General features: G+C 37.1%; 1 protein-coding gene across 1 annotated transcript; it reads left to right on the top strand.

Annotated features, from left to right (window-relative positions):
* The first annotated feature begins 13204 nt into the window (after positions 1-13204).
* LOC136264602 (uncharacterized) lies at positions 13205-19163 on the top strand. Its single transcript, XM_066059375.1, has 3 exons — positions 13205-13669; positions 14383-14481; positions 16111-19163. Exon 3 carries the CDS (start codon positions 17503-17505, stop codon positions 18931-18933), a length of 1431 nt encoding a protein of 476 aa, XP_065915447.1. The 5' UTR covers positions 13205-13669; positions 14383-14481; positions 16111-17502; the 3' UTR covers positions 18934-19163.
* Positions 19164-25971: the final 6808 nt, after the last annotated feature.

Below are 25971 nucleotides of genomic sequence, written 5' to 3'. Positions count from 1 at the left end.
TTTGTTTGCAGCTGAACTCTCTTACATGGTGGTTTCTTTGTAGCTGAACTCTCTACAAAGTGACTTCTTCTAACTGATCTATCTACAGGATGACTTGTTTCTAACTGAACTCTCTACAGTGTGATCTGTTCATAGCGGAACTTTCTACTGGGTGATTTGTTTGCAGCTAAACTCTTTGTATGATTGTTTCTTTGTAACTGAACTCTCTACAATGTGACTTCTAGCTGATCTCTCTACAGGATGACTTGTTTTTAACTGAACTCTCTATAGTGTGATCTGTTCATAGCGGAACTTTCTACTGGGTGATTTGTTTGCAGCTAAACTCTTTGCATGATTGTTTCTTTGTAACTGAACTCTCTACAAGGTAACTTCTTCTAGCTGATCTTTCTACAGGGCAATTTGTTTGTAGCTGAATTCTCTACAGGGTGATTTATTTGAGCTGAACTCTCTACATGATGGCTTCTTTGTAGCTGAACTCTCTATTAGGTACCTTCTTCTAGCTGATCTGACTACAGGGTGACTTGTTTGTAGCTGAATTCCCTACAGAATAACTTGCAGTGTAATATAACTGAGTAAATTATAAATGCAGCTGAATGCTTTATTAGGGTGACTGATCTATTAGAATATCTCGATCTCGCATTTGCTGCACGTAGTTGCCTTTCGAATTATAACTCAGTGATTTGTAATCCGATTCTTCTGTACTACTGAAAGAACTTTCTATGATGATTATTCCAGCTACATACTGATTTTCAGTTCGTTGCTCTAAGCGGTTTGCCTGGTAGACACGAAAACTAATAGTTTTTTATTCATAAAAATCGATCGCGTAATTTTGACACAGGTTGGGTTTTGTGTCATATCTCCATGGTCTTTATCCCGATTCCTTTCAAACCACAAAAAGGCACTCCTACGATGGTTGCTCCATCTACATATCAATTTTCAACTGATTCCTCCAAGGGGTTTACCCTGTAGGCGTGACACGGTCTTGCAGAAATTACCATACCCTTTACGGGAAACTTTTAGTAACCAGCGCCATCATACTTACGGAGTAACTTTAAGTTATGTGTTCCGTCTTCATTACGGGGAAACTTTAAGTAATCATCTCCGTCATCTTTACGGGAGAATTTTAAGTCATTGCGTCACGTGATCTTAGTTATCTGTAGTTATGACGTGTCTGCCTCCCACTGTCACGCAATCCTTCCCATGAATTCACTACTACAGTACCGTATTTATTAGCTTATTACTGGGCTGCTCCAAATCAATTGTGGTACCATCGCGCACACCCTCTATGATCACTCGCTGCCTTAGCCAGTATCACGTGATTTTAGCGGCCCTTAACCACTTGATTTTGATTACGTGACTTTGGCGGTTCAACCACATGGATTATGAAGAAGTGTGCTGTAATGAGGCTGCAGATTTTCTATGCTATGACTGCAGTCCTGAAGGAAGGTCTCTTTGCAGCAGTTGCTCAGAATTATTACAACGTAACCCCAAAAGAACTGGACATTCACTGGTGAGTCTTATACCTCATGAATCTTCATACAAAATTAAATAAAACTGTGTTGTGTGCATAGGTGCATGTAGAAGAGAGTCCCAGCACCTGACTGCCCAGCACCAACACTTAGTTCTCAGAGCTCCCATCACAGTAATGATTCTTGAAATATGAAAAGTCTTTATATAGCTAGCAATATGTTAATCTGTGTCAACCTTAACCATAACTTTAGTATTGTCTGTTTAGCAAAATGATGACTTTCACTGTCCGTACGAAGGTAATTTTTCTGAGCTCAAGGCAAGCATGGGTTGAAGTGAATAACTGAGCAGACCCTAACCAAAATTTATACTAGTGTGTTTGATAATACTGAAGTCTGTTGATAAATATTAGTGGTAACATATGAAGAATTAAATAAATAGACTGGTTAAGTTGGCTGGAAGAATAGCCTCTATGCTTATTAATGCACTATCAACAGGGTCAGTAAAATATTTGCAAGTGTTAATATACCCTAGCAAAATATTGTAGGTATGTAGTAACTATGGGCAGCACTAGTTAGGTACCATAAATGATGGTGACTTAATTTTGGCGAATCAGCATGCAAAGCAGGAAATGTTTGGCAAACATACTGTATATGGCCAGTACTGAACAGTATAAAAATAACTAATAGGCAAATAAAGTTTGGCAAATTTCCTTTGTTTGTCAAATTTGCTTAAGCCACGCTAAACTTTCATTGTTTATGGTAGTAACAAACCTAACAGTATCTTCAGAACAGCCAATAAATGTTTCGGATAGATTGATACAGAATTTTTAAAAACAGAATTTTGGAATGACGGACTGCCTTCAGTCAGAACGGCTAAGGATACAAGCTCGCTGTTAGATGCTGACCGTTGCCTTTTGGCATACTGTAGTATATACAATGCACACACACACATCATGCCATTCACATGCTTTCATTTGTCCTCCTTTTTGTCCAATTTCTTACAGCGCAAGGTGTTGATTCTGTAACTCTGGCCACACAGTGGCATTTATGGTTTCCCAGTGAATTGTCCATTTCTCCATAATGACTGGATTGAATACAGAATGGCTTTTCTACTAAGTGTTGTTTAAATGCTGTGTAACGGGGACATAGCTGTAATGATAATGATACGGCTAACAAACTTTTACAAATTAATAGGAGGGACACACATTCGGACATTAATGTCTGTGTTAGCTATGCCAAATGAGCTATGCACAGGATTACCAGCACACTGATTCTTATCTAAGCACACCATACAAGTACAAGAAATACGATTACATTTGTTTACTTATTTGCAACACAATTATCACTGTAATTAGAGTCTTGTATGTAACATGTGCTGATAAACAAGTTATTAAATTCTGTTATAACAAAAACAGGTAGAAAGAAAAATATTAATAAGCTTTGGATTCATGGAGAAAGGTCAGGAAACAAGGTAGATTGCCAACACCTGTGGACCCCTACTGACTGTTCTGTGTGTGCAACATTACAATACTGTTAATATATATTAGTTAATGGCTTAATGATTAATGTTATATGCTATTGGTAGATCAGAGGATGCTAAAAAGAAACGATTACAAAGCAAAAGAAGCCAAGAGATACTGCAGCTATCTATGGTCCTCCAGACAAGCAGCAACACTTTTTGAATGATGAAGATGACTTAAAGCAGGCAAGAAAAAGAAGGGTGCCAGTCCTAACAATAAACCCAAGATAGGAGGAAAAGTAAAGGCAAAATATGACTGAGAGTGGTTTACAGGAGAACTGGTTTCCTACAATAAAGACATTGATCAGTGGACAATTTACTTTAAAGATAATGATTTTATACCAATAATGTGATTTTTCCAGACAGACGTTAAAATGGAATATGACAAGCTTTAAGCAGGAAATTTTTATTATGTAATTGTGATATTGACATAAAATTACAATTTCATGCCTACATGTACTGAGACATATCGACAATATAAACCCCCATGTAGCAAAACTTGAGGTTCATGGCTAGGAGGGGATATACACAGTTGCATGTATATGTGATCTATATTCTGACTTTGAGCCAGGCTTTAATAATACAAGTGTAGTGGCTGGCATCCAAAGAATGTTTCAAATCTTGCATTGGTTTTGCTCTTGGGCACCCTTAAATTTTAGCAATACAACCTCCACCTTCCCTTAATGGACCATATCCACAATTAGAGGTGTACCGATAATCAGATTGGCCACCAATATGGGAATTTTAGCCCATATCAGTAATTGGTAAAGGTGCTACAAGAATCGATATTGCTAGCAATATTCACACAGTGGGATTACATTGGTTTCTTACTTAATCAGTGGCACTTTTAGTGTCACTGCTCCTTGTTTATTGAGGCTGTGCTGAACAAAGCTAGAAGCCATACAAACACAGGCGATTGTTTCCTTGCTGAAGTGCTTATCCATTGTTTAAAATGAAATAGTAAAATCCAGTACTTTAGAGATGATGAAAAAGCCACAGGAGAACTAAGGAAGGCAGGATCTGTCTTCTCTACCAGCCATTAAAATGTGAAGTAATGCAAAGTAATCCGTTTAAGCCTTGATGGGAGCATGCATAAAATAATTATTTGTGGTGCTTCTGGGTTGCACAATGGAAGCGACACCACAAACATAGACCATAGATTGCATTTAGCATAAAAGAGCTACAGTAGATCATAGATAGGTGTAGTATTATCTATGGCTGGCTATATACATTTGTTGAAAACTGTGCCTTGCAAATATCAGATCGACCATCTGTTATTGGTTTAATTTCTTTAGGTGACATCAGTATCGGATATCGGAAAATGACAAAAACCCATATCGGTAAACCTCTATCCACAATGACATCATAATTGACAAAATAGCCATGTTAGTGGGGTCTTCACTACGTTTTCAACTGTAGTAGCCAAAAGGAATTTCACTTGTGGCTTTTACGACATGGAACCATTAGATAAGGTAGCATGTATGATCAAGTGATGTGACTAAGCAAAACCAGACCAAAGTTGTGATGTGGATACAAACTATGAGAATTTGTCTTGTACGTAGATGTATATGCCTCACCTTCCCACTTGCTGCAGTGCATGCATTATCACCACATCTCCCAATACCCCTCTGTACAATTGCAAGTTCCCCACTATTGCCACCATTTTTATGTTGTAATATCATTGTGTATAAGGTTCATACCCTCAGCCCATACTTGTGGTATTCGGACATTACATTGATAGGTGCATTTAAGGGTATACAGGACTAAACAAGCTGAGAGATACCTTGCTACAACTAATTGGTTTCTCGTGGTTTGAATTGGCCATTATGATTATCAAATGTACAACTACATTAATTTTATTCCCATAATGCCTATCCCCCTAACACAGTATGGGCAGGGTGAGGAATGAGTGGGGATTCACAAATCGAAGTGGAAAATGCCCCACTGTTTCCCTTCCCAACTTTGAAGTAATTCCAAATAACCAACACGAAGCCAAGAAAACTAATGCCAAAGGCCATTATAAATAGTGAATCTCCATATAGCTAATTCCCTCTGTACTGTGGGTACCAGGGGCGGATTTAGGGAGTGGGTGGGCTAAGGTGGCTGTAGCCCCCCTTCCTTAGTACTTAGCTAATAAAACCCTATATCTTCTGTGTATCATTATTTCAGGAACTATATACATCACTACCAACACAAATAATGTTTATGTAACTATACCTATTGTTCAACTCTGTTCCAGTAGAATATAGCTTCCATTTCCTATAGCTAAGTTCTTCAAAAACAAGTTTCGATTGTAGGTTGCATCTCCAGTTACAAAAGTTGTAATTGTGGGTTTTGTTTTATTCAAATGATTAGCAGTGTGGCTATAAGAGGTGATTAGTGTGGTTTTTATATTTAAAATAAATTATATGATTCAAAAAGTGTTAGTTGGTTTAATTGGTTAGATTTATCAGCTTCAGTATAATATGTAACTACGTACCAATTCAGCCATTTAGCAAACTGTAGTCTTTGGAAATTTGCAGTCTCATAAGGCAGCTATAGCATATTCACCCACTTTGCTTTAAATATAAAATATGTATCAGTTACCTTCTGATATGACCCCATGCTGTGGGTTATGGTGCTGGCATTTGTAACTAGCCTATAGTTCAGTCTTCATAACCTGGCAGATCTAATAAATTGACTATCACAACAATAAATTCAGAAAGTCCATAAATGCAAAAATAGTTGCACTTTGCTAAGGATTACCAGTGGACTAGCTAATAGCTACTAGTACCCTTCATTGCATTCCATTTTCAGTACACTTCATTGGTTTTATGGCTAACAAATAGGCTAAGGAGCATGCATCATAGTTGTGACGTTCAACACCACTACTACTTAGCTATACATGTTTGCTATACATGTTTCTGCTTCACAGATTTAGGCATGGCTAAGAGGAGCTGATGCATTATGGCATATAGCTAGCTATATCTAGAAACTTGGTAGCTACAAGTAAAAAGGAATGCATGATAGCTATACTCAATGCATATTGCAATCAGTCTTGATTTAACGGAAAGGTAAAATTTGAATGATAAAATAATAAACTTCCATTATTTTCCACTGAAAAACTGCTAAAATACTCTCAGATTCACCTTTAGAGGGCCTAATTTTCAAACATTTCCTGGGGGAATGCCCCCAGACCCCCTAGGTTGGTTTGCACACTAATGTAGTCATTATTCCAAACAGGGGCAGATCCAGACTTATGGAAAGTGGGGGTCAAAATTTAACTGAGGCACTACATTGTTTCTGGTTTGATAAGGTGAGACCCAAAAAAAGAGGTCACAACTAGCTGACAATAGCTGCCCACCTCACCAACCACGCATTTATAGCTGATAAAGTACATAAAAATCCTTAAATAGCTCACTAAACACTGTTCTAATACTGTGACTGCTTTATTAGAGTGACTGCTCTATTAGAGTATCTCGATCTTGGTATACTAATAATTTTTGGAGGGGGGTCAAGAGCCCCCTTTGACCCCCCCCGCCCCCCTGTATCCGACCTTGATTCCAAATAGCTAATTTTACCATGGATACTACATGAATCTTACAACTAGGGCCTTGTGAGAAGGTTTGGTATCTTCTGATGTCTGGCTAATTACCTATGTCCCTGTCCAGCTTAGCCCCCCTTTCAAAAAATCACCCCTGGGTACTAGGTGATACATACAAATTATAGGTGTATAATTACTAGCTTAGGCCACTCCAATTGGTAATTATGTTTCTGGTCCACCGCCCGCATCCTTTTTTGGAGAATGTGAAATTTCAGAAATACACGGGTAAAATGCCCGCATCAGCTTTTTGAAAAACCTGGATTTCAGAAACAAATATTGGGCTGCAACAAGTATGCTAAATCTAACTATCTAAGTGCCATGATTTGTATTTTATTAGTGAAAACCTGCAACCTGCAAGAAATGCGAGAAGAAAATGGGCGAAGTGCATAGTACGGATCGATATACTCTAATAGAACAGTCAGTAAATCACAAAAATACTTTAATGGAGCAGTTATTTCATTGTTGCTTTGTTGCTGAATTCCGCCCGCCCGCACCTAAAACTGATTTTCAAAGGACCAGAAACATAATTACCAATTGGAGTGGCCTTACCACAACTGGATGACAGGAATTAGTGTGATACCAATTCTCAGCTATTCCGGATGCCGCAAAGGCACCATGCTACAGCTGACTATTCGCCATTTTGTCTTGCACGTCTACACTAAGGTTAATGGATCACGTGATCTTTTAAAAAGTACTTAAAAGTTCCCCGTATAAGGTATGGAGTTGCTTACTTAAAATTTCCCCGTAATATAAGTGGCGTTGCTTACTTAGTTATCCCATAATAGATATGGAGTACCTTACTTAAAGTTTCCCCGTATATATCAAGGAATTCATTACGTTTTTAAGTAAATATATGTAGGACCGCGTGACAGAACTTCGACCTCATTTAACGCAAATAATCGGTCATAACTCCGTGAATGTTCATCGGATTCCTACCAAAGTTGGTACGGAGATCCGAGATCCGCCTTAATGAGCCCGTTAAGTGTGCCAAATTTCAGCCCAATCCGAGCACGCATTCGTGTTTTATGGCAAATTGTGCGAAGTGTGCGAAATGAAGATGAAGAAGAAAAAACGAAGAAATTAAAACGAAATTTTGTTCGCTCGTATCTCGGAAATGGCTGGAGCGATTTCTTCAAATTTGGTATGTAGACTCCCCTAACTGGGCGGCACGTCTTTAGCAAATTTGGTTCCAATCGGATAAGGGATCACAGAGCTACATAGATGTGAAAATTGCGTTTTCTTTCTTCCTGTTAATATACCGTATAGCTGGTAATTTTCGAAAGGTTTTTATTTTCGGATATTTCGAAGAGGCCCTTCTCTTCGAAAATAAATTCTCACGTCCGGTTGTTTTTCGAAAATAAATTCCCACAAGTGAAAGCAACCGTCTAACTTTTGGTGATTCGTTCGTGTATTCCTCGAGTTTTAGCTCAGTATTGCTGATGATAATGGGTAAACTGTATCATTACTGTACCAATAACCAGAAAACAGGTGATCCAGAATGGGAATTGATGCCGTCTGCTCTACAATCTATGGTGAGCAGACGGCATCATAGATTGTCTGTGGCGCCACAATTCCCGGACATTTTTACACCTATTTAGCCTGTTGCCTGGCAGTCCTTTGTGGGAGTTGAACTCTGTTTCATGCTCCCACCCCCTGCAGTTTGGCCAGTAGACTGCAGGGCTTTCTTGTTAAGGCCCCTGTCCGGGGGTTTTGCTGTGTGTATGCTGGCGGTCCATGCGGTGTTTTTGTAGGCCTGTGTAGGCTCTGTAGGTTTAGCTGCTTTTTCTTTTTTCTGCTTTTTAAATTAAATTAGGTTTAACTTCTAGCTAGAGATCGGGGAGGATGGGAGTGCCATTAGGGCCGGAATAAAAAAATAAATAAATAAATAAAATAAAATAAAACAAAAAAATCTATGGTGATTAGGCCAATGAAACTTGATTAGCAGTTTCGCGTCATCGCCCGCATGCTTTTGATACACCCGCATGGAATTTCATTATTGGTATTTCAGATCGAAATACTCTAATAGAACGGTCACTTTTACTCTAATAGAGCAATCAGCTATACTCTAATGGGAAAATCACTTGTTATAGATTAGTAACGTACCTTAGCTATTTAATACAAGAGTAATCAGTGTAGATCTCACTGTTTTTTGGCAGAAATCTTCATGTTTGGATGTGTGTTGTGCTTTTGGAAAAATAATGAATAATGAATAATAACCGCCCTCCCGCATCAAATTTTCAAAAATCTGAGCGAGAAACTGGTAATCAAGTTTCATTGGCCTTAGGATACTATGAGCTAGCTATGATCGAGCGTGATCGTGCCATTGAGTTCACTCCACCCGAGACTCCCTCAGTCTTCTCTCCAGTGCACAGGAATGGGGATTATTCCATCAGTAAGTCAGTTTTCGGCAAGCATTCACGCATCTTCATAATTTATGACACGATTTTCCGTTTATTTGAAATCCATCCGGACTTCGAAATATGCACTCTTCGAAATTAAAATCTTTCGAAATTCATATTTTGCTTCTTGTACGAAAATTTCTGTTTCGAAAATAACCCGCTATACGGTACTCACGGTGTGGCGCGCCGGCTTCTTGGGCCGCACGACACACTATCGTGTGTCTTGATATGTGTAGTCGCATAGTTGCCAAACTGGTTAGTTATTTTTAAGGCCGTGTCATCAGTGTTGATTTTGATTGCAGATCCTATGGTTGGTAGAGCTTGATGCATGAGTGTAGTAGTGATGATATAATGATGTAATATCCACGCTTATGCATATCAGACAATTCAATGTATTTTAATGTCATTCAGCTACAGTATGAAAATGTACTGTTTGTTCAATTAGAATTTTTAAAATAAAACTGATTCTACAAAAACCTGTTAATTTTAGCAACTTTTATATGCTCACCTGTATAGGACGTATATCATATAGGGGGTAGGTGGGTGGGAGGGTGCGGAGGGGAGGGGTGGTGGGCCGCCCACGCACAAGAAGTGGTTGACAGTGAAAAATCAGTCTATAAGTATCATACAACTGTTTAAATATATACGTTCTTTGATATTGTATATGCATTAGTTTGCCAGTGATAGTTATAAAGGGCGAAAAGAATGTAATGAATTGCCCGCCCACGCCCAATTTGCGCCTTCGTTAAAATGGCCTTGCTCAAAGACGATTAAATGTCTATGACATAGTTTTCTGTATAAATACTTTGGTTTGTTTATCATGCTGTAATATTGTGCTGCTGTGTTATGCTATAATAATATTAATGCTTAGGCCAATGAAACTTGATTAGCAGTTTCGCGTCATCGCCCGCATGCTTTTGATACACCCGCATGGAATTTCATTATTGGTATTTCAGATCGAAATACTCTAATAGAACAATCACTTTTACTCTAATAGAGCAATCAGTTATACTCTAATGGAAAAATCACTTGTTATAGATTAGTAACGTACTTTAGCTATTTAATGCAAGAGTAATCAATGTAGATCTCACTGTTTTTTGGCAGAAATCTTCATGTTTGGATGTGTGTTGTGCTTTTGGAAAAATAATGAATAATGAATAATAACCGCCCGTCCGCATCAAATTTTCAAAACTCTGAGCGAGAAACTGGTAATCAAGTTTCATTGGCCTTATATTATTTAATGATGTTTGTTTCTATTACTTTAGTGCACGGTGGGAGGTGGAAGCGTCCATGATGACGATTGGGCAATGTGCAAATAAGGTGAGTGTATGCTTTGTAAAAAGAAGCCCACGTAGCTGTGCAGGGCTCATCTTCTGTACAGATCAGCTTCTGTATAGTCTTTCATTATTTTATTTTTCCTGAGGGGTAGCCAACATCCACGCAAAACACAGAAATGGTGTACCAGAGGGGTTGCCAACGGCCACGCAAAGCACCCAAATGGCATGTACGAGACTCCCAATCTTTATGTATTTTTAAAAGCATTTAGTGATATTGCTAACTAGTAACTACCTGTACAGTTGTTGATCTACATCTTGTTCTAGTTATTCATGATCGATCATTGTCTACTTTGTTAAACTCACTTTCTCCATTATTTTTACATGATTTTGGATTTGGGATTTGGTTTCTAATATATTTGTGTATTTCTGATTGGATTTCTCACATAGCATACAAGAGTCCAAGGCATTGGCTACCCCTCGCTTTTTACCAAAAGCCAGTTCATCTCTAGTTGACAAAGATAGTGTGACCATTTAATTATGATATTACAATCTAAATTAAATTCTTGATCACAGATACACATTTCCCTTGTTGCTATATGTGGCGCACCACAAAATTAACCAATGTAAACAACCATTACCATACCTTGTAGTGTTTTGTTTTTATGTGAATATGTAGTGAAGTGTGTGTGTGTGTGTAGTGTGTGTGTGTGTGTGTGTGTGTGTGTGTGTGTGTGTGTGTGTGTGTGTGTGTGTGTGTGTGTGTGTGTGTGTAGTGTGTGTGTGTAGTGTGTGCGTGATAAAGATTTTTTTTTAATTCACCAATTTAAATGTGACTGTTTTTTCCACAGGTTTATATGTTGGAGAACTGCAAACAACTAACTTGAAATTTTTATAATGACCATTTTTTAAAATATTTATTTGATTACATGTACAAAATACAAAGATGTATCACGTGATCAAAAAAGTTATTAGCATGATGTACAAGGACTATTGAAAAGTTGATGAATTAAACATTCAAGAACGGAATAGTTCTCCATTGCAACTCGCCCACGCAATACAGCGCGCGCGTCACTAATAATCAGTGCTCAGCCGGGGTATGCGACTATTGGATTGAGATGGTGATTTTTACAAAATTATTTGTACCGTGTAAAACGTTCGTCACGAACGGTATAGCTAGCTGAAGTATTCAAGAAAGGATAGATCTAGCCTGGTATAACCTGGATTCGTTAAAAAGTTCGCGCCTGGATTGTTGGGGTGAGCCAATATTTTCATTGCCAATGGTTCTATGTGTAATGTTAAACCCCCTACTTTGTACCATGAAGAGGGCCGTATTAAGCTGTTACATTTTACGTGAAAGTAGATGTCATGCTGGCCATTCCTGCTAGAACCTGGAAAAGGTTTAAAAGTTATCTGACGCTCCATAACAGAGCGTTGAAAACCTTCTTCCAGTGTAGACGCGTGTATCTTGCCAATAAAATTTTTTTTATTAAAAGTCGCTTAATTGTTGGATATGGCATACAATAAAATGTTTTACTGCAGTCAGCTGCAAAAAAAAAAAAAGCTTTTCTACAGTATATACCCAAGTGTTAAGTTTGTAGTTAAAAGTAAACTAAAGACTATGCCTCCTATACTATAATATATTTAGTCAAAAGACAACATTTTGCTCTTATGTATGAAGATCCCCTTGCATGACTTTATTGTCCTAGCTATCTATTTTGTATACTTATCAGAATATAAATTCAAATTCATGCAACTAGTTAAAAGAATATTGAAGACAGGTAACAAACATTACAGGGGCGGAGAATAGTATAGGTGGGGGAGTCATATGGGGTGCACGTGGCTGTAAATTACAAAGTGGTTTATAATCATTAACTGTACCTTATAGTATGTGAAGCACACTAGCATGCCAATACTTTAGAGGCTAGGGGCAGGAAAATTTTGAGATTTGAATGCTCTGAGATTGAATCTGAGAGCATTTTCAGTGGTACATGTGTTCCTGAATTGGATACTCCTCACAATGGCTATCATTAAGATACTGCACAATTTAACAGATACATCAGTAAATAAGGGCATTTCAGATAGACTCATGCTCTTGATGTATAGATGTATGTGTTAATGGAGACAGATTGAATTAATTATCACTTCCCTGTCTTTTGACAAAATTGATAATAAAATAAATAAATAAATTGCATAGCCGGACCAATTGATTCCCCTGAATTTTCTATTAGAGTAGTAAGGTGACTTTCTTTTTGAGTATCTTGATCTCGTACACTCTCACCACTGATTCATGCAGTATTCCATACCTTGCATAACTGTTAGCACAAATCCCAGTAAATCAAGGCAAAGTAAGTTTGCTAATGACTACAGTTGCCTTACTTTAGCAACTGGGCATTGGAAAATGTGAGAAGCTACTTTTCAAAGTGGAGGAGAACAGTTGCCCCTTCTTCCCCCTCCCCTTAATTCTCCACTAGCAGAGTGTACAGTACTAGGATCTGTCCATACAAAATGTATGTAACTATACAGGGTGTACTATATAATCATCTTTCAGTTACAGGTTTCTAACTCCCTGCGTGTGCTTCACAGGCTTATTGTTAGCCTCCTTGCATAAAATATTGTCATTGAATCCAAATAGCTACAAGAAACAAATCTGCTATATATGTGACTGGATTTTGGAAAAAAGATCCAAATCGCACATTAGAAGTTCCGAGATAAACGGTTTTAAAGAATTCAAGCCAGCATAACTCTCCAAGGATAGCAAGCACGCGTATGAAATTTACACAAAAGATGCATCAATCTGTTACCTTTCAAGCCACTTCCAGTACTTGTAGCTGCTTGTACAGTTTCCCGCCAAATAAGATAGAAAATCTGAGCAGTTGGACGAGCGAAGTAGTATCACGAGTGCTCACAAAGGGGTGGAGGTTGGGGGGTGGCGGGGAGGGCAAGAGATAGACCTCAAAATGGAGGCAGACCACGATTGGAGTCCAGACACGAGATTACAGGGCTGTGCTGGCTCCTTAGTGGCTGATATGTAGCAAAATCAATAGAGAACACGTCTGGCCAACATTATGAGGCTGTCCACCAGTAAACCACTGACTCTTGCCAAGCCAGGTCCTTCACAAGGCCTGAAACCGCCATTTGAGCACTCCACACCACCCAGAAAAGACGTGTGTAAAAACCAGCCTCATGTAGTTTGAGTAGTGCTGAGGGTCAAAACTTGTAGTACGAGAATGTAGCTATCCACTGGTGGTGTTAGTTTGATTTTGCCTGATGTGCAATTTGGATCGGTTCTGTAAAATCTGGTCACATATAAATTATTTCTGGAGCATCACGTGAGATCACGTGACCTGCCAAGAATCCTGGAGCAGTGGAAAGAAGTCTGGTCAGTGTGTGGTGGCTGGCACTGGTCATGGAGTGATTCCAAAGTATGTTTTTGTGTGTTTGGCTCCTTTACAGCCAGATGAGTACTATATGTGACTGGATTTTGGAAAAAAGATCCAAATCGCACATTAGAAGTTCCGAGATAAACGGTTTTAAAGAATTGAAGCCAGCATAACTCTCCAAGGATAGCAAGCACGCGTATGAAATTTACACAAAAGATGCATCAATCTGTTACCTTTCAAGCCACTTCCAGTACTTGTAGCTGCTTGTACAGTTTCCCGCCAAATAAGATAGAAAATCTGAGCAGTTGGACGAGCGAAGTAGCATCACGAATGCTCACAAAGGGGTGGAGGTTGGGGGGTGGCGGGGAGGGCAAGAGATAGACCTCAAAATGGAGGCAGACCACGATTGGAGTCCAGACACGAGATTACAGGGCTGTGCTGGCTCCTTAGTGGCTGATATGTAGCAAAATCAACAGAGAACACGTCTGGCCAACATTATGAGGTTGTCCACCAGTAAACCACTGACTCTTGCCAAGCCAGGTCCTTCACAAGGCCTGAAACCGCCATTTGAGCACTCCACACCACCCAGAAAAGATGTGTGTAAAAACCAGCCTCGTGTAGTTTGAGTAGTGCTGAGGGTCAAAACTTGTAGTACGAGAATGTAGCTATCCACTGGTGGTGTTAGTTTGATTTTACCTGATGTGCGATTTGGATCGGTTCTGTAAAATCTGGTCACATATAAATTATTTCTGGAGCATCACGTGAGATCACGTGACCTGCCAAGAATCCTGGAGCAGTGGAAAGAAGTCTGGTCAGTGTGTGGTGGCTGGCACTGGTCATGGAGTGATTCCAAAGTATGTTTTTGTGTGTTTGGCTCCTTTACAGCCAGATGAGTATTATATGTGACTGGATTTTGGAAAAAAGATCCAAATCGCACATTAGAAGTTCTGAGATAAACGGTTTTAAAGAATTGAAGCCAGCATAACTCTCCAAGGATAGCAAGCACGCATATGAAATTTACACAAAAGATGCATCAATCTGTTACCTTTCAAGCCACTTCCAGTACTTGTAGCTGCTTGTACAGTTTCCCGCCAAATAAGATAGAAAATCTGAGCAGTTGGACAAGCGAAGTAGTATCACGAGTGCTCACAAAGGGGTGGAGGTTGGGGGGGTGGCGGGGAGGGCAAGAGATAGACCTCAAAATGGAGGCAGACCACGATTGGAGTCCAGACACGAGATTACAGGGCTGTGCTGGCTCCTTAGTGGCTGATATGTAGCAAAATCAACAGAGAACACGTCTGGCCAACATTATGAGGCTGTCCACCAGTAAACCACTGACTCTTGCCAAGCCAGGTCCTTCACAAGGCCTGAAACCGCCATTTGAGCACTCCACACCACCCAGAAAAGACGTGTGTAAAAACCAGCCTCGTGTAGTTTGAGTAGTGCTAAGGGTCAAAACTTGTAGTACGAGAATGTAGCTATCCACTGGTGGTGTTAGTTTGATTTTGCCTGATGTGCAATTTGGATCGGTTCTGTAAAATCTGGTCACATATATATATATACTTGGGAATAGTGATAAATGAATAATTAACCTGGAATGAAGTAACAAACACATCAGTGATATTTGTAGCAAAGCCATCAAAGCAAAAGCCTTTTTACAATGTAATCTCTTCTGGTATCCTATATACATCAGTGAAATCCAATTGTTATACATCCTTAGTATACGACCTATAGTAGAATACACCAGTGTGGTAGCTACCCACAATTACTCTAACACCCCTTCCATCATCTACCCATGAGCCAGCACTTCACTATTCCATTTGCCAGAACTGACACATATTTAAATGTTTTCGTGGAATTATCTACCTGATTCTTTAGCCATACTGGATGATATTAATCAAAGATGCATTTATCCTTGTACCTCTTCCCTTAACTGATTTATGTATAATTATCTGTGTTATTATTAGGGATGAAATGAATATCAAATTTAAGATCAGAATATTTTTCAAATAACAAACAAATTATCAAACTATTCTTTAACAAATTTCTGTATAACTAGGTGCTCCAGAGGGACAAATAGTCCAGTCATTTAGCCACAATTTCAGCTTCATTGATTGAATACAACTGCATGTTAAATTCTGTACACAACCAGTACAATACAATATACAGAACACAGAAAGCATGTATGCATTCATAGTAAACACTGTGTAAACAATATACACTTATGTGTGTACACACATATAGTTTGTGGCTGCAACTCTGTGCAATACACTGATGAGGAGCACCAACAAATTAAACCATTACAAAATTATGCAAGAAATACAGGTATGCAAATGTAAGTATACAAAGTGTTTACAATGATTTGCAGTAAATTTTATCTTCTTAAGCCTCAGAGGTGTATATCTTTACAAAATGTAGTTCTTTTTGTGTGTATTAATGTAGTAATATTAACAAATGCATGTTCATTCCCTCTACATGTGTAGTAGTAGCTGTATGGACACCTTTGACATGTACAAATTACTGTCAATATCACTGTTGATACACATTACAACTGGTAGTGTCTACAATGTTACACCTGATGATCACTACACTCTTAACACTACATGTCATCATTGTCATAACCTACAACACTATCTGCTCAATACCACCAAATACTTCATCTCTAACACTCAACTACTCTTCCTACCAGGACTGCATCACCTTCACACTGATCTCATCATACAAAATATTCACAACATTTCACTCATTGGTAGTACAACTAATGGTACAACACCAGACACAGTCATCCAGTGTAATTCATCAGATGGTATTGTCATGACCTCAGCTGGTATTGTACTGACTAAGAACTCTAATATAACTCTGAGGAATATGGTGATTAACAACTGTACCATCCGTGAAAAACATAATGCATGGAGGAGATCTGATGAATACCCATCCCTTCTCCTAAAGGATTGTTTATGATGTCCACATACGCAATGTAGTGATTAACTCAACTCTGGAGAATACAATAGGTCTATTAGCTACTAATGCTTTAGGTGAGTTATCCCTTGTCATAATAAAAAGCATAAGCATTAGAATTTTCTATGATGATGAAGTGTACACAAACTGGAGTGTAACAATGATGCACCCAAGTCACAAACTAAGTATCTTCCAGTTTGAGTTAATTCCCAATGTACTTGATGAAGAGCGTATCATAAATAAGTGTACAAACAAACTTTTTAGTAGTATTGATTTTATTGCCTCATTTGTTCCAAGCAAAAACTATGATAATCCATTTCAGAAGTGTTTGACACATGATGATCCAGAAGATGTTTCATATGGATTATCATTGGATTTGTATCAGAGCTCTTATAATGTATTGATTAGTTTTAGGAACATGACATTTCAACAATTTCATGGTTATCAAATGCTGTCGATAAGAATTAATTTTTATAATAGCAGTATCAAAAATGATATATTTGTTGTGGGTTGTCATTTCAAAGGTAACACAGCTAACCTACAAGGGTTTTCATTGATTAATGTAGAGACATGGGCACACAGCTCTAAATTGACTCAGTGCTGTGGAAAAACAAAAATTATTATCCAGAATTGTTCCTTCATTGACAATGGGTATAATAGTGCTTTAGTTAACATCACACATCGAGACAGTATTGGAAAATATGCTAAAACATTAAATTTATTTCTTGATGTGCACATTCGTGAATGCTTATTTCAAACAGAGGCAAGATATTTTCTTATTTTTCACTCATACAACTTTCAGCAACTATACATATCCAACAGTATATTTTATCCAACTTCTGAGTTGTCCACCAGGATTTGCATATTATAACCAACAATGTGCTTGTGATCCTAAACTATCATCAGGTATTATATCAATGACAGAATGTGATATCAATAACCAGACAATATCACGTCCAGGAAATAGCTGGTTAGCTGCTGCAGTATGGAACAATTCCTACACTTATAAAGTTTCTGCACATTGTCCTTTACACTATTGTCTACCTTACTCAACACACCTTAACTTCTCTATTCCTAATTCACAGTGTCAGTTTAAGAGAGCTGGTATATTGTGTGGACATTGTCAACAAGGTCTCAGTACCATATTTGGTTCATCCAACTGTCAAAAATGTTTAAATATCTACCTGTTTCTAATTGTACCCATTGCAATTTCTGGTATAATATTGGTCCTATTACTGTTTATTCTCAACCTCACAGTAACTGATGGAACTATCAATGCATTTATATTATATGTTAACATCATCAGTATTAACACTCCAGTGTTCTTTCCTCAATTAGGCAAGTTCACGCCTGCTTACACCTTTATTTCACTAGTTAATCTTGACTTGTGTATTCAAACATGTGTCTACAATAGGGATGACTATGCTAAGATGTGGTTACAATTAGCATTTCCTTTTAACCTCATTTTCATTGCTACATCACTCATCATAACAAGTCGTTACTCCACTACAATACAGAGGCTCACTGCACGTAGAGCACTACCAGTACTTGCTACACTCTTCCTATTGTCTTATACTAAAATACTTCTTATAGTATCTAGTGTCTTGTTCTTTTATTCCAAAATCTTTCACCTACCTGGTGACCACACCGAACTAGTGTGGTCAGTTGATGCTAATGTACCTCTGTTTGGTGTTAAATTCATCACATTGCTCATAGCATGCTTCATCATCTTCCTGATACTAGTACCATTTAATATCATCCTTCTATTTACAAGATGGTTATCAAGGTTCACATTAATTAATAAATTTAAGCCACTAATAGATGCTTATCAAGGACCCTACAAAGACAAGATGTATTACTGGGTTGGATTACAACTAGTCCTACGAGTTGTATTATTTGCAGTGTCATCATTGGATAGGAACAACAATGTCATCATTGGTATTGTACTATTCATCTTAGTGATAGGACTACATGGTACTACTTTAAGACCTTTCAAAAATGAGATCAAAAATTATCAAGAGAAGATCTTTATTATGAATATCCTTATACTGTTTGCATTAGCACTGTACAATCATGGCACTACAAACATGACTGCTGTCAATGTAATGATTGGGTTGGCTATGGGTCACTTCATTTTGATTGTCATATATCACATATTCACGTATGCATTGAGTGGAGTAACCAGAAACAAATTACAATTACACATCAATACATTAGTTGGATGGATCATTAGACTGTTAAATAAAAATCCAGTTCACCAGTCCAGATTAGATAGTCATGTAATGAATAAAATCCCAACAGCAGTTAATTATCATGAATATCGTGAACCCTTGGTAGTTCAAGATTAGAAACCTCATTCACATGCTGTAGTATGTATGTAATTACATGCAATCATACATTTAAAATTAATGTGTTGAGTACGCTTATGCATATACATACATACACACATACATACTCATATAAATCATGTTTTGACTGTATAATTTGATTAATATTAAATTCATACCTGAATTAATCACGTTTGTAAACTTATATACATAAGTTGTACACAATGTCATGGTATTTGTCAACATTATTGAATGGCTATAAGTTTAATTATATGAGTTTGAATTCAACTAGTGCATCCTTCCATGCATACATAATACAGTACATGACTAGCTGGATATTTGTAATAGCTTTTCTTTTAGTTGCCTGTGATGAGAAGATATGTACCTAGGGTCATTTGCTTGTTGATTTATTGTTGATGATAAACAATCGTTACTTGCACCTGCAATTTGTGCATGAATATCACAGTCTAGGACAAAAGTGCTAAAAACACTTTGTACCATGCAAGCTTGCTCATGTGCAATGGTTTGCATGTAAGATTGTGCATGTGAAGGTTGTTCATACAAAGAATACAAAACCATGCAGCAATATCCATCAACTTACCCTAGGCAAACTTTCATAAAAGATTGCAATACTCTAATAGAACAGTCATATATCCTAACAGAACAGTCACTGAGCATTTACAACACTAATCCTCCAAGTGTATAGTATAAAAATTTACTAAGTGGTTATGTGCCCATGGCATACGGTGCCGGTAAATGCACGTGTCCATGTATATGTATGTAGATACACAAATCTACATATAGATCATGAACACTTTGAGACAGATACACACAACACTTTGATACACAACAATTTGGTGTGTATGATTTCATATTTTAGCTTGCATAAACATGTTATGCTGACACTGCATTATGATTGCCAACATTACACATTCGGTGTTTAACACCTTACTGGACTATGTGGTAGTAATAACTACTAGTAACAAGTCTTTGAAGTATGGCTTCACTGAGATATAATTAAGAAGTACCAGAGTTCGAACCAGGGACCTCCATACCTAACACCTACATCCATAACCACTAAACCACTGCTACCTTGGCTGATTATCTCACTTAATTTCTGCTTTATAAATGAAACTTCTAGTTGAAATCTACTTATAATCACACATTTGTAATTTCATAGATCTACCAATAGAAGTATTAGATTGTTCTAGAACATTCTATGTATGTTCTATTAGAAGTCCTCAAAATAAATTTGCACTCTATTAGAGTATTATAATAATATTGAATTAAATCATGCAATGAAATACATTTATAAGTCTGTCTTTAACAATTATCACTGTATTTGCATAGAAAAGAAGAAATGTGAGTAAAAACAAACCTCTAAGTCAGCCATAGGCTGATTTGGGGCCTTATAAAGTATAAAAAGAAGTGAAACCCACACAAAACAGCCAAGCTGTGAAAAATAGTGTGGTCTTAAAAAGGCTGGGTGATAAAAAGTTGTGATATCAAAGATGGCAGCCAAGAAATGGCTGCAATGATGTTAATGCTAATAATGGTTGTGTGCATTGTTAAAATTTATTAGCATTAACATCATTGCAGCAATTGTTTTCTTGGCCGCCACCTTTGATTTCACAACTTTTTTCACCCTGGATTTTTAAGACTGCACCATTTTTTCACAGCTTGGCTGTTTTTGTGTGTTATAATTAAGAAGTATTACAAACTTCTGTGACAGATCAGGATTTCACAAGGGGGTGCTAACCATATTATAGTGGGTAAATAAGAAAAGTGGTAAATGGTTGATTAGTGTGTCTAGCTAGTACAGTGTGTGAAGTACACTCCACATGAGAAGCTTGCTTGTATGCTCTATCATAAAGGTAGAAATTTTGTAAAAGTTATCTGAAACTGTACTTAGAAAAAAATTTGATTGAATTTTAATGAATAAAAAGTGTACTGTGCATCACTTCATGTTGAATGAACATCAGTTTCAGGTTATACGTAGCAGTACAAATAGTAAATAAAGAAGTGTGAACAAGGGGCACTGCTGCAGTAAGGTTAAAGTTGAATTTTAGGGGTCTGATAATGCAGCCCCCATGCAGGATCTAAACTTGAACAGTTTGAGTTTAAATTGACTTTAAAGACATTAGAAATGCAACCACTGCTAGGTGCTAGCATGCCAATATAATTATGACTGTTATTTCAAAGACAGAAAAGTGTTCAGTTTTAATTTCACCAGAAGGCACTGATTCCTTTTAGATAGTGTTTATTGGATTTCTCCTTTGGGGGAGAATCAAGAAGTTGGGGGTGTCCAGGTGAAAGTCTATAATATTACATGTATAGTTGCATAGTTGCCAAACTGGTTAGTTATTTTTAAGGCTGTGTCATCAGTGTTGATTGCAGATCCTATGATTGGTAGAGCTTGATGCATGAGTGTAGTAGTGATGATACAATGATGTAATATCTAGCCTTGATCACACTTACAATATAATGTTTTACCACAGTCAGCTACAAAAAAAGCATTTCTATATACCCAAGTGTTAAGTCTGTAGTTAAAAGTAACACCATGTTTTCTATACTATAATATATTTAATCAAAAGACAACATTTTGCTCTTATGTATGAAGCTCACCTTGAACACATCAGTGATATTTGTAGCAAAGCCATCAAAGCAAAAACCTTTTTACAATGTAATCTCTTCTGATGTCCTATATACATCAGTGAAATCCAATTGTTATACATCTTTAGTATACGACCTATATTAGAATACACCAATGTGGTAGCTACCCACACCTTCTGTACCAAATACAACAAAAAAGGTTTAATGTAGTGCTGCCCATTTTGTCACAAACAGATTCTCTTATTGCAGTAGTGTGACATGACTACCATGCTTGAACACTTAAACTGGCCATCACTTGAACGCCGGAGAAGCTGGTCATGTTTTACAAAATTTTGTTGGCATCACAATTACCCTAACACCTCTTACATAATCTACCTATGAGCCAGCACTTCACTATTCCATTTGCCAGAACTGACACATATTTGAATTTTTCCTTTCTTATACCATCAAATTGTGGAATTATCTACCTGATTCTCTAGCCATACTGGATGATATTAATCAAAGATGCATTTATCCTTGTACCTCTTCCCTTAACTGATTTATGTATAAATATCTGTGCTATTATTAGGGATGAAATGAATATCAAATTTAAGATCTGAACATTTTTCAAATAACGAACAATAATCAAACTATCCTTTAACAATTTTCTGTATAACTAGGTGCTCAAAAGGGACAAATAGTCCAGTCACTTAGCCAAAAAATGGGTCAACCTTTAACTAATTGCAACAAAAACAGTGTCAACTGTTTCTGGTACAGAAAAATATGCTCTACAATATATCAAAAGTCTCGGTGAATCTCATGGGGGAAGTGCTTTTTTTGCTTAAAATGTGATTTTCAGTTCTATTTTATCTGTGCATTATCCATACTACTCATATTAAATGATTGGTCTTACCATAAGGAACAATGTGATACTTGTTTGGTGTCCATAGCGTAATCTTTTCAAAAGTTATAATCATTTTACCTGTCATTATAAACTTTAGTCCCGCCCACGCAATTTTGTTTAAAACAATTTCTTTCTGGATTAATGACACGTTAACCATGGCAGGAGACATGTTTTCATAACAGAGGGTCATGATGAAACCTTAGATGTATTAGTTACCATGGAAGCACATGGTAAGTATTTCATACAATGATTGCAATAATTATTATTATAAGATATGAACAATATGGTACGTATAAGGAATATGTACACAACTGAGTTGGTGCAAGTTTAAAGTAGAAATGAGTGTAATACAAATAATTTCTCATGCTGCATCTTCATCATTATCATCATTATCATCATCATCATCATCATCATCATCATCATCATCATCATCATCATCATCATCGTTTTCAATTACTTCTGAATTAGTACATCCTGGTCCTCCGCAGTTGCCACAAGCAACAGAGCATTCTACATTTTACTTCTTGTATGTGCTCCTCATACTGCTATAGTCAGACTGACAGTTACATCTGATTATTCTCAGAAGCTCACTTGATGCTGGTGGCAAATCAGTAAGTAATGGCGTAAATTATTTTTATCACTCTTCTTCACCCCCATTCTAGGGGGTTCATTTTACCACTACTACCTTTCCACTCCAATATTTGAAAATAAACTTAAAGGCTGTAGCTAAAGTAGGTGGCAATTATTCAAGGTTTGTGAATGGATAAAAGGTGCGTTTGTGGCAATTTTTTCACCAAAAGTTTTATAGCACAGTGACTCACCAAATGTCCCATTGTACAAAGTTACTAATGGTTATTCTCCTACAATGGAAATTTCTTCAGGGGTAGCTGACTCTTTAGCAAATACAAAGCTTGTTCTCATAAGTGTTCACTTGAATGGAATTTCTTGATAGATAATATGTGCCCTTCCCAATACCATACAGGTGTGAAGTAGCATCACAGCCAAGCACTGCACGCAGAAAAAAGGATATATTTCAGGACCCAATTGCTCCTTGATAACCTTAATGTTCCACTCTTTGAGCTTTTTGTATTTTTCTTTGGGTTTGGAAGAAAAAATAAATTATGAGACTCCAGATTGGCATGATAGCATAATCAGATGTAACTGTCAGTCTGACTATAGCAGTATATATGAGGTGCACATACAAGAAGCACAATGTGAAATGCTCTATTGCTTGTGGCAATTGCAAAGGATCAGGATGTAGAAGTAATTGAAATGATAATGATAATGATGAAGATGTAGCAAGAGTAATTATATTTACACTCATTTCTACTTTAAACTTGCACCAACTCAGTTGTGCACATCTTCTATATAGTAGAGGACCTGACTAAGTTTTGTATGCACTTAATTTAGGAGAGAGTATCTCAATTGTTTCAGGATAATTTGACCCCCAGGAACAACATGGTAACTGTGCCAAAACTGTATCACTCTGCGAAACATGTCAAAATGACCACGCCTTTCTCAATTATACGTACTTATTATAAAAATCTCTTAGATTGTTAGAGCAACAGATTTTTTTCAAAATTTTCAGAATGGTCATGTTCATAGGTAGTGATAATGGAGGGGAATAGGGGCTATGACCCTCCCACTTTTATTGATCAATACTTGTAACAAATACTCTAATAGAGCAGTCAACCACTCTATTAGTGCAACCAAATTTAATTTCCCATGTGATTACTTAGTTTACACAGTGAAAATAATAAGCTTATGACCATGGACATATTCAGGCATGCATAGATACTTACTTTAGATCATAGTGTTGTAATAGATCACACATCCTGTTATAGTTTCTATTGTGTTTCCATTTCCTTTCACCTCATGCTATTATGAACTTTTACATCATTGTTCTAGTATATAATTAAGTTTTCTTTTCCTTTCAATTTCCTGTATATTACCTATAAATACACTGCTTTTGTAGTGTGGTTAAGTGTATTTTGGTATGCTTACCTTGAAAGTGTATGTAGTAATAAACTATTGTAATGAAGTAAAAGTTGCTTAACCATATTACAGTGTATGACATTCTGTAGGACTAAGCGGTATCAATCTTGAAGAGTGTCTCTTCTGTCAAAAGAAGACATGAACTGAGTACCTCTCTAGTGATGAAATTGGCCGAAGTATTATTTCACTTGCCATACAAACAGAGAAAAGTGATACTCGAGTTGTCAGGGTTCTTCAACTGTCTGAACAAGAACAAGGTACAATAAAATACCGTAGTTCATCTTGCTACAAAAGATTCCTATAAGGGACATTGCTAAGATTGACAGCATAACCATAACCTTAGAACAACAAAATCCACCTATATACTAAGGGGCCTGCAAATACACCTGAGCCACGTAGCAAGAGGTTTAAGCCTAGTACACAGACAAATGTCTGCATATTTTGCGGTGCAGAGCAAACATCAGTTATATGTAAGACAGTACACACTTTGCATAGAATCTGTGAAAAGTTGATAGCTCAAAAACTTTTAAATGCAGCTATGTTGCTTAAGGGTACGTGTTCACTAAAACAGCAACAATGTGTGATGTGGGTGATGTCTTTGCAGCTGATATACAGTACTATGACCACTGCTGTAAAATCTATATGAATAAATACCATCCAAAATTTGAGGAAATAATGAGAAATCTTGAAATGGGAGATTCGATAGCAGCTACAAATGACTCTTTGAAGGAAAACTTTTGGCTCTTACTCGATTTTAGTAAGTCAACACACAGTCTGAAATTTAGAGAAGCTATCTCTGAAAGACCTATTCAAAGTCGAACCACGGTATGACTTTGATCTAAAGTCAGATGCCAACAGCTTGTTAGTATAGGAACAGTAAAGGAGCATGGGGAAATACCCACTGGATACCATTTATCAGAAGTTCCATCCAATTCTATTACAATGGCCCTAGCCTCAGAAGCAGTTCTACCATCCTTAACAACAGAATCCTTAGCAGCATCTCCCGTCATCATCACAACGACAGAGCCAACTCCTAACACAGTGAACTCCACAACTGCAGTAACAGAAGTGCCAGATACTACACCAAGAGATTACTTTTTTACAATTGAAGGGGTCAGCGGTAAAAGAGGACAAGTGCCGTTTGTGGTGGGCATTAAATAGCATTTGGACCATAATTGAGTTAATTATATTGTTATAATTTTTCAAAGAAATAAATTTTGTGACTGCCTTGAACTTTTAAATTCTGTTGTTTACTTATTATCAACATTATTCACATGCCTTAAATGATCCATTTCATTTTTAAGAGATGAAAAAATCTAAAACGGCACATGTCCCCTTTTTCCACTGACCCCTTCAATTATGGACAGTATATTACAGTGTGCTACATATAACTAAGGTGAAGGGAAATTGAAATGAAAAAAAACTCTGTTAAAAAAATAAGCAATCTATTACAATACTATGATCTAAAGTAAGTGTCTATGCATGCCTAAATATATCCATGGTCATAAGCTTATTATTTTCACTGCGTAAACTAAGTAATCACATGGGAAATTAAATTTGGTTGCACT

Source organism: Dysidea avara, chromosome 8, assembly GCF_963678975.1.
Source record: "Dysidea avara chromosome 8, odDysAvar1.4, whole genome shotgun sequence".
Taxonomy (NCBI): Eukaryota; Metazoa; Porifera; class Demospongiae; order Dictyoceratida; family Dysideidae; genus Dysidea; species Dysidea avara.
The sequence above is the reverse complement of the archived record's forward strand: the minus strand, read 5'-3'. Positions and strand labels throughout refer to the sequence as shown.

What these genes read in the sequence shown, in the direction of transcription:
- LOC136264602 (XM_066059375.1), top strand. Translation starts at nt 17,503, where the DNA reads ATGACAGAATGTGATATCAATAACCAGACAATATCACGTCCAGGAAAT.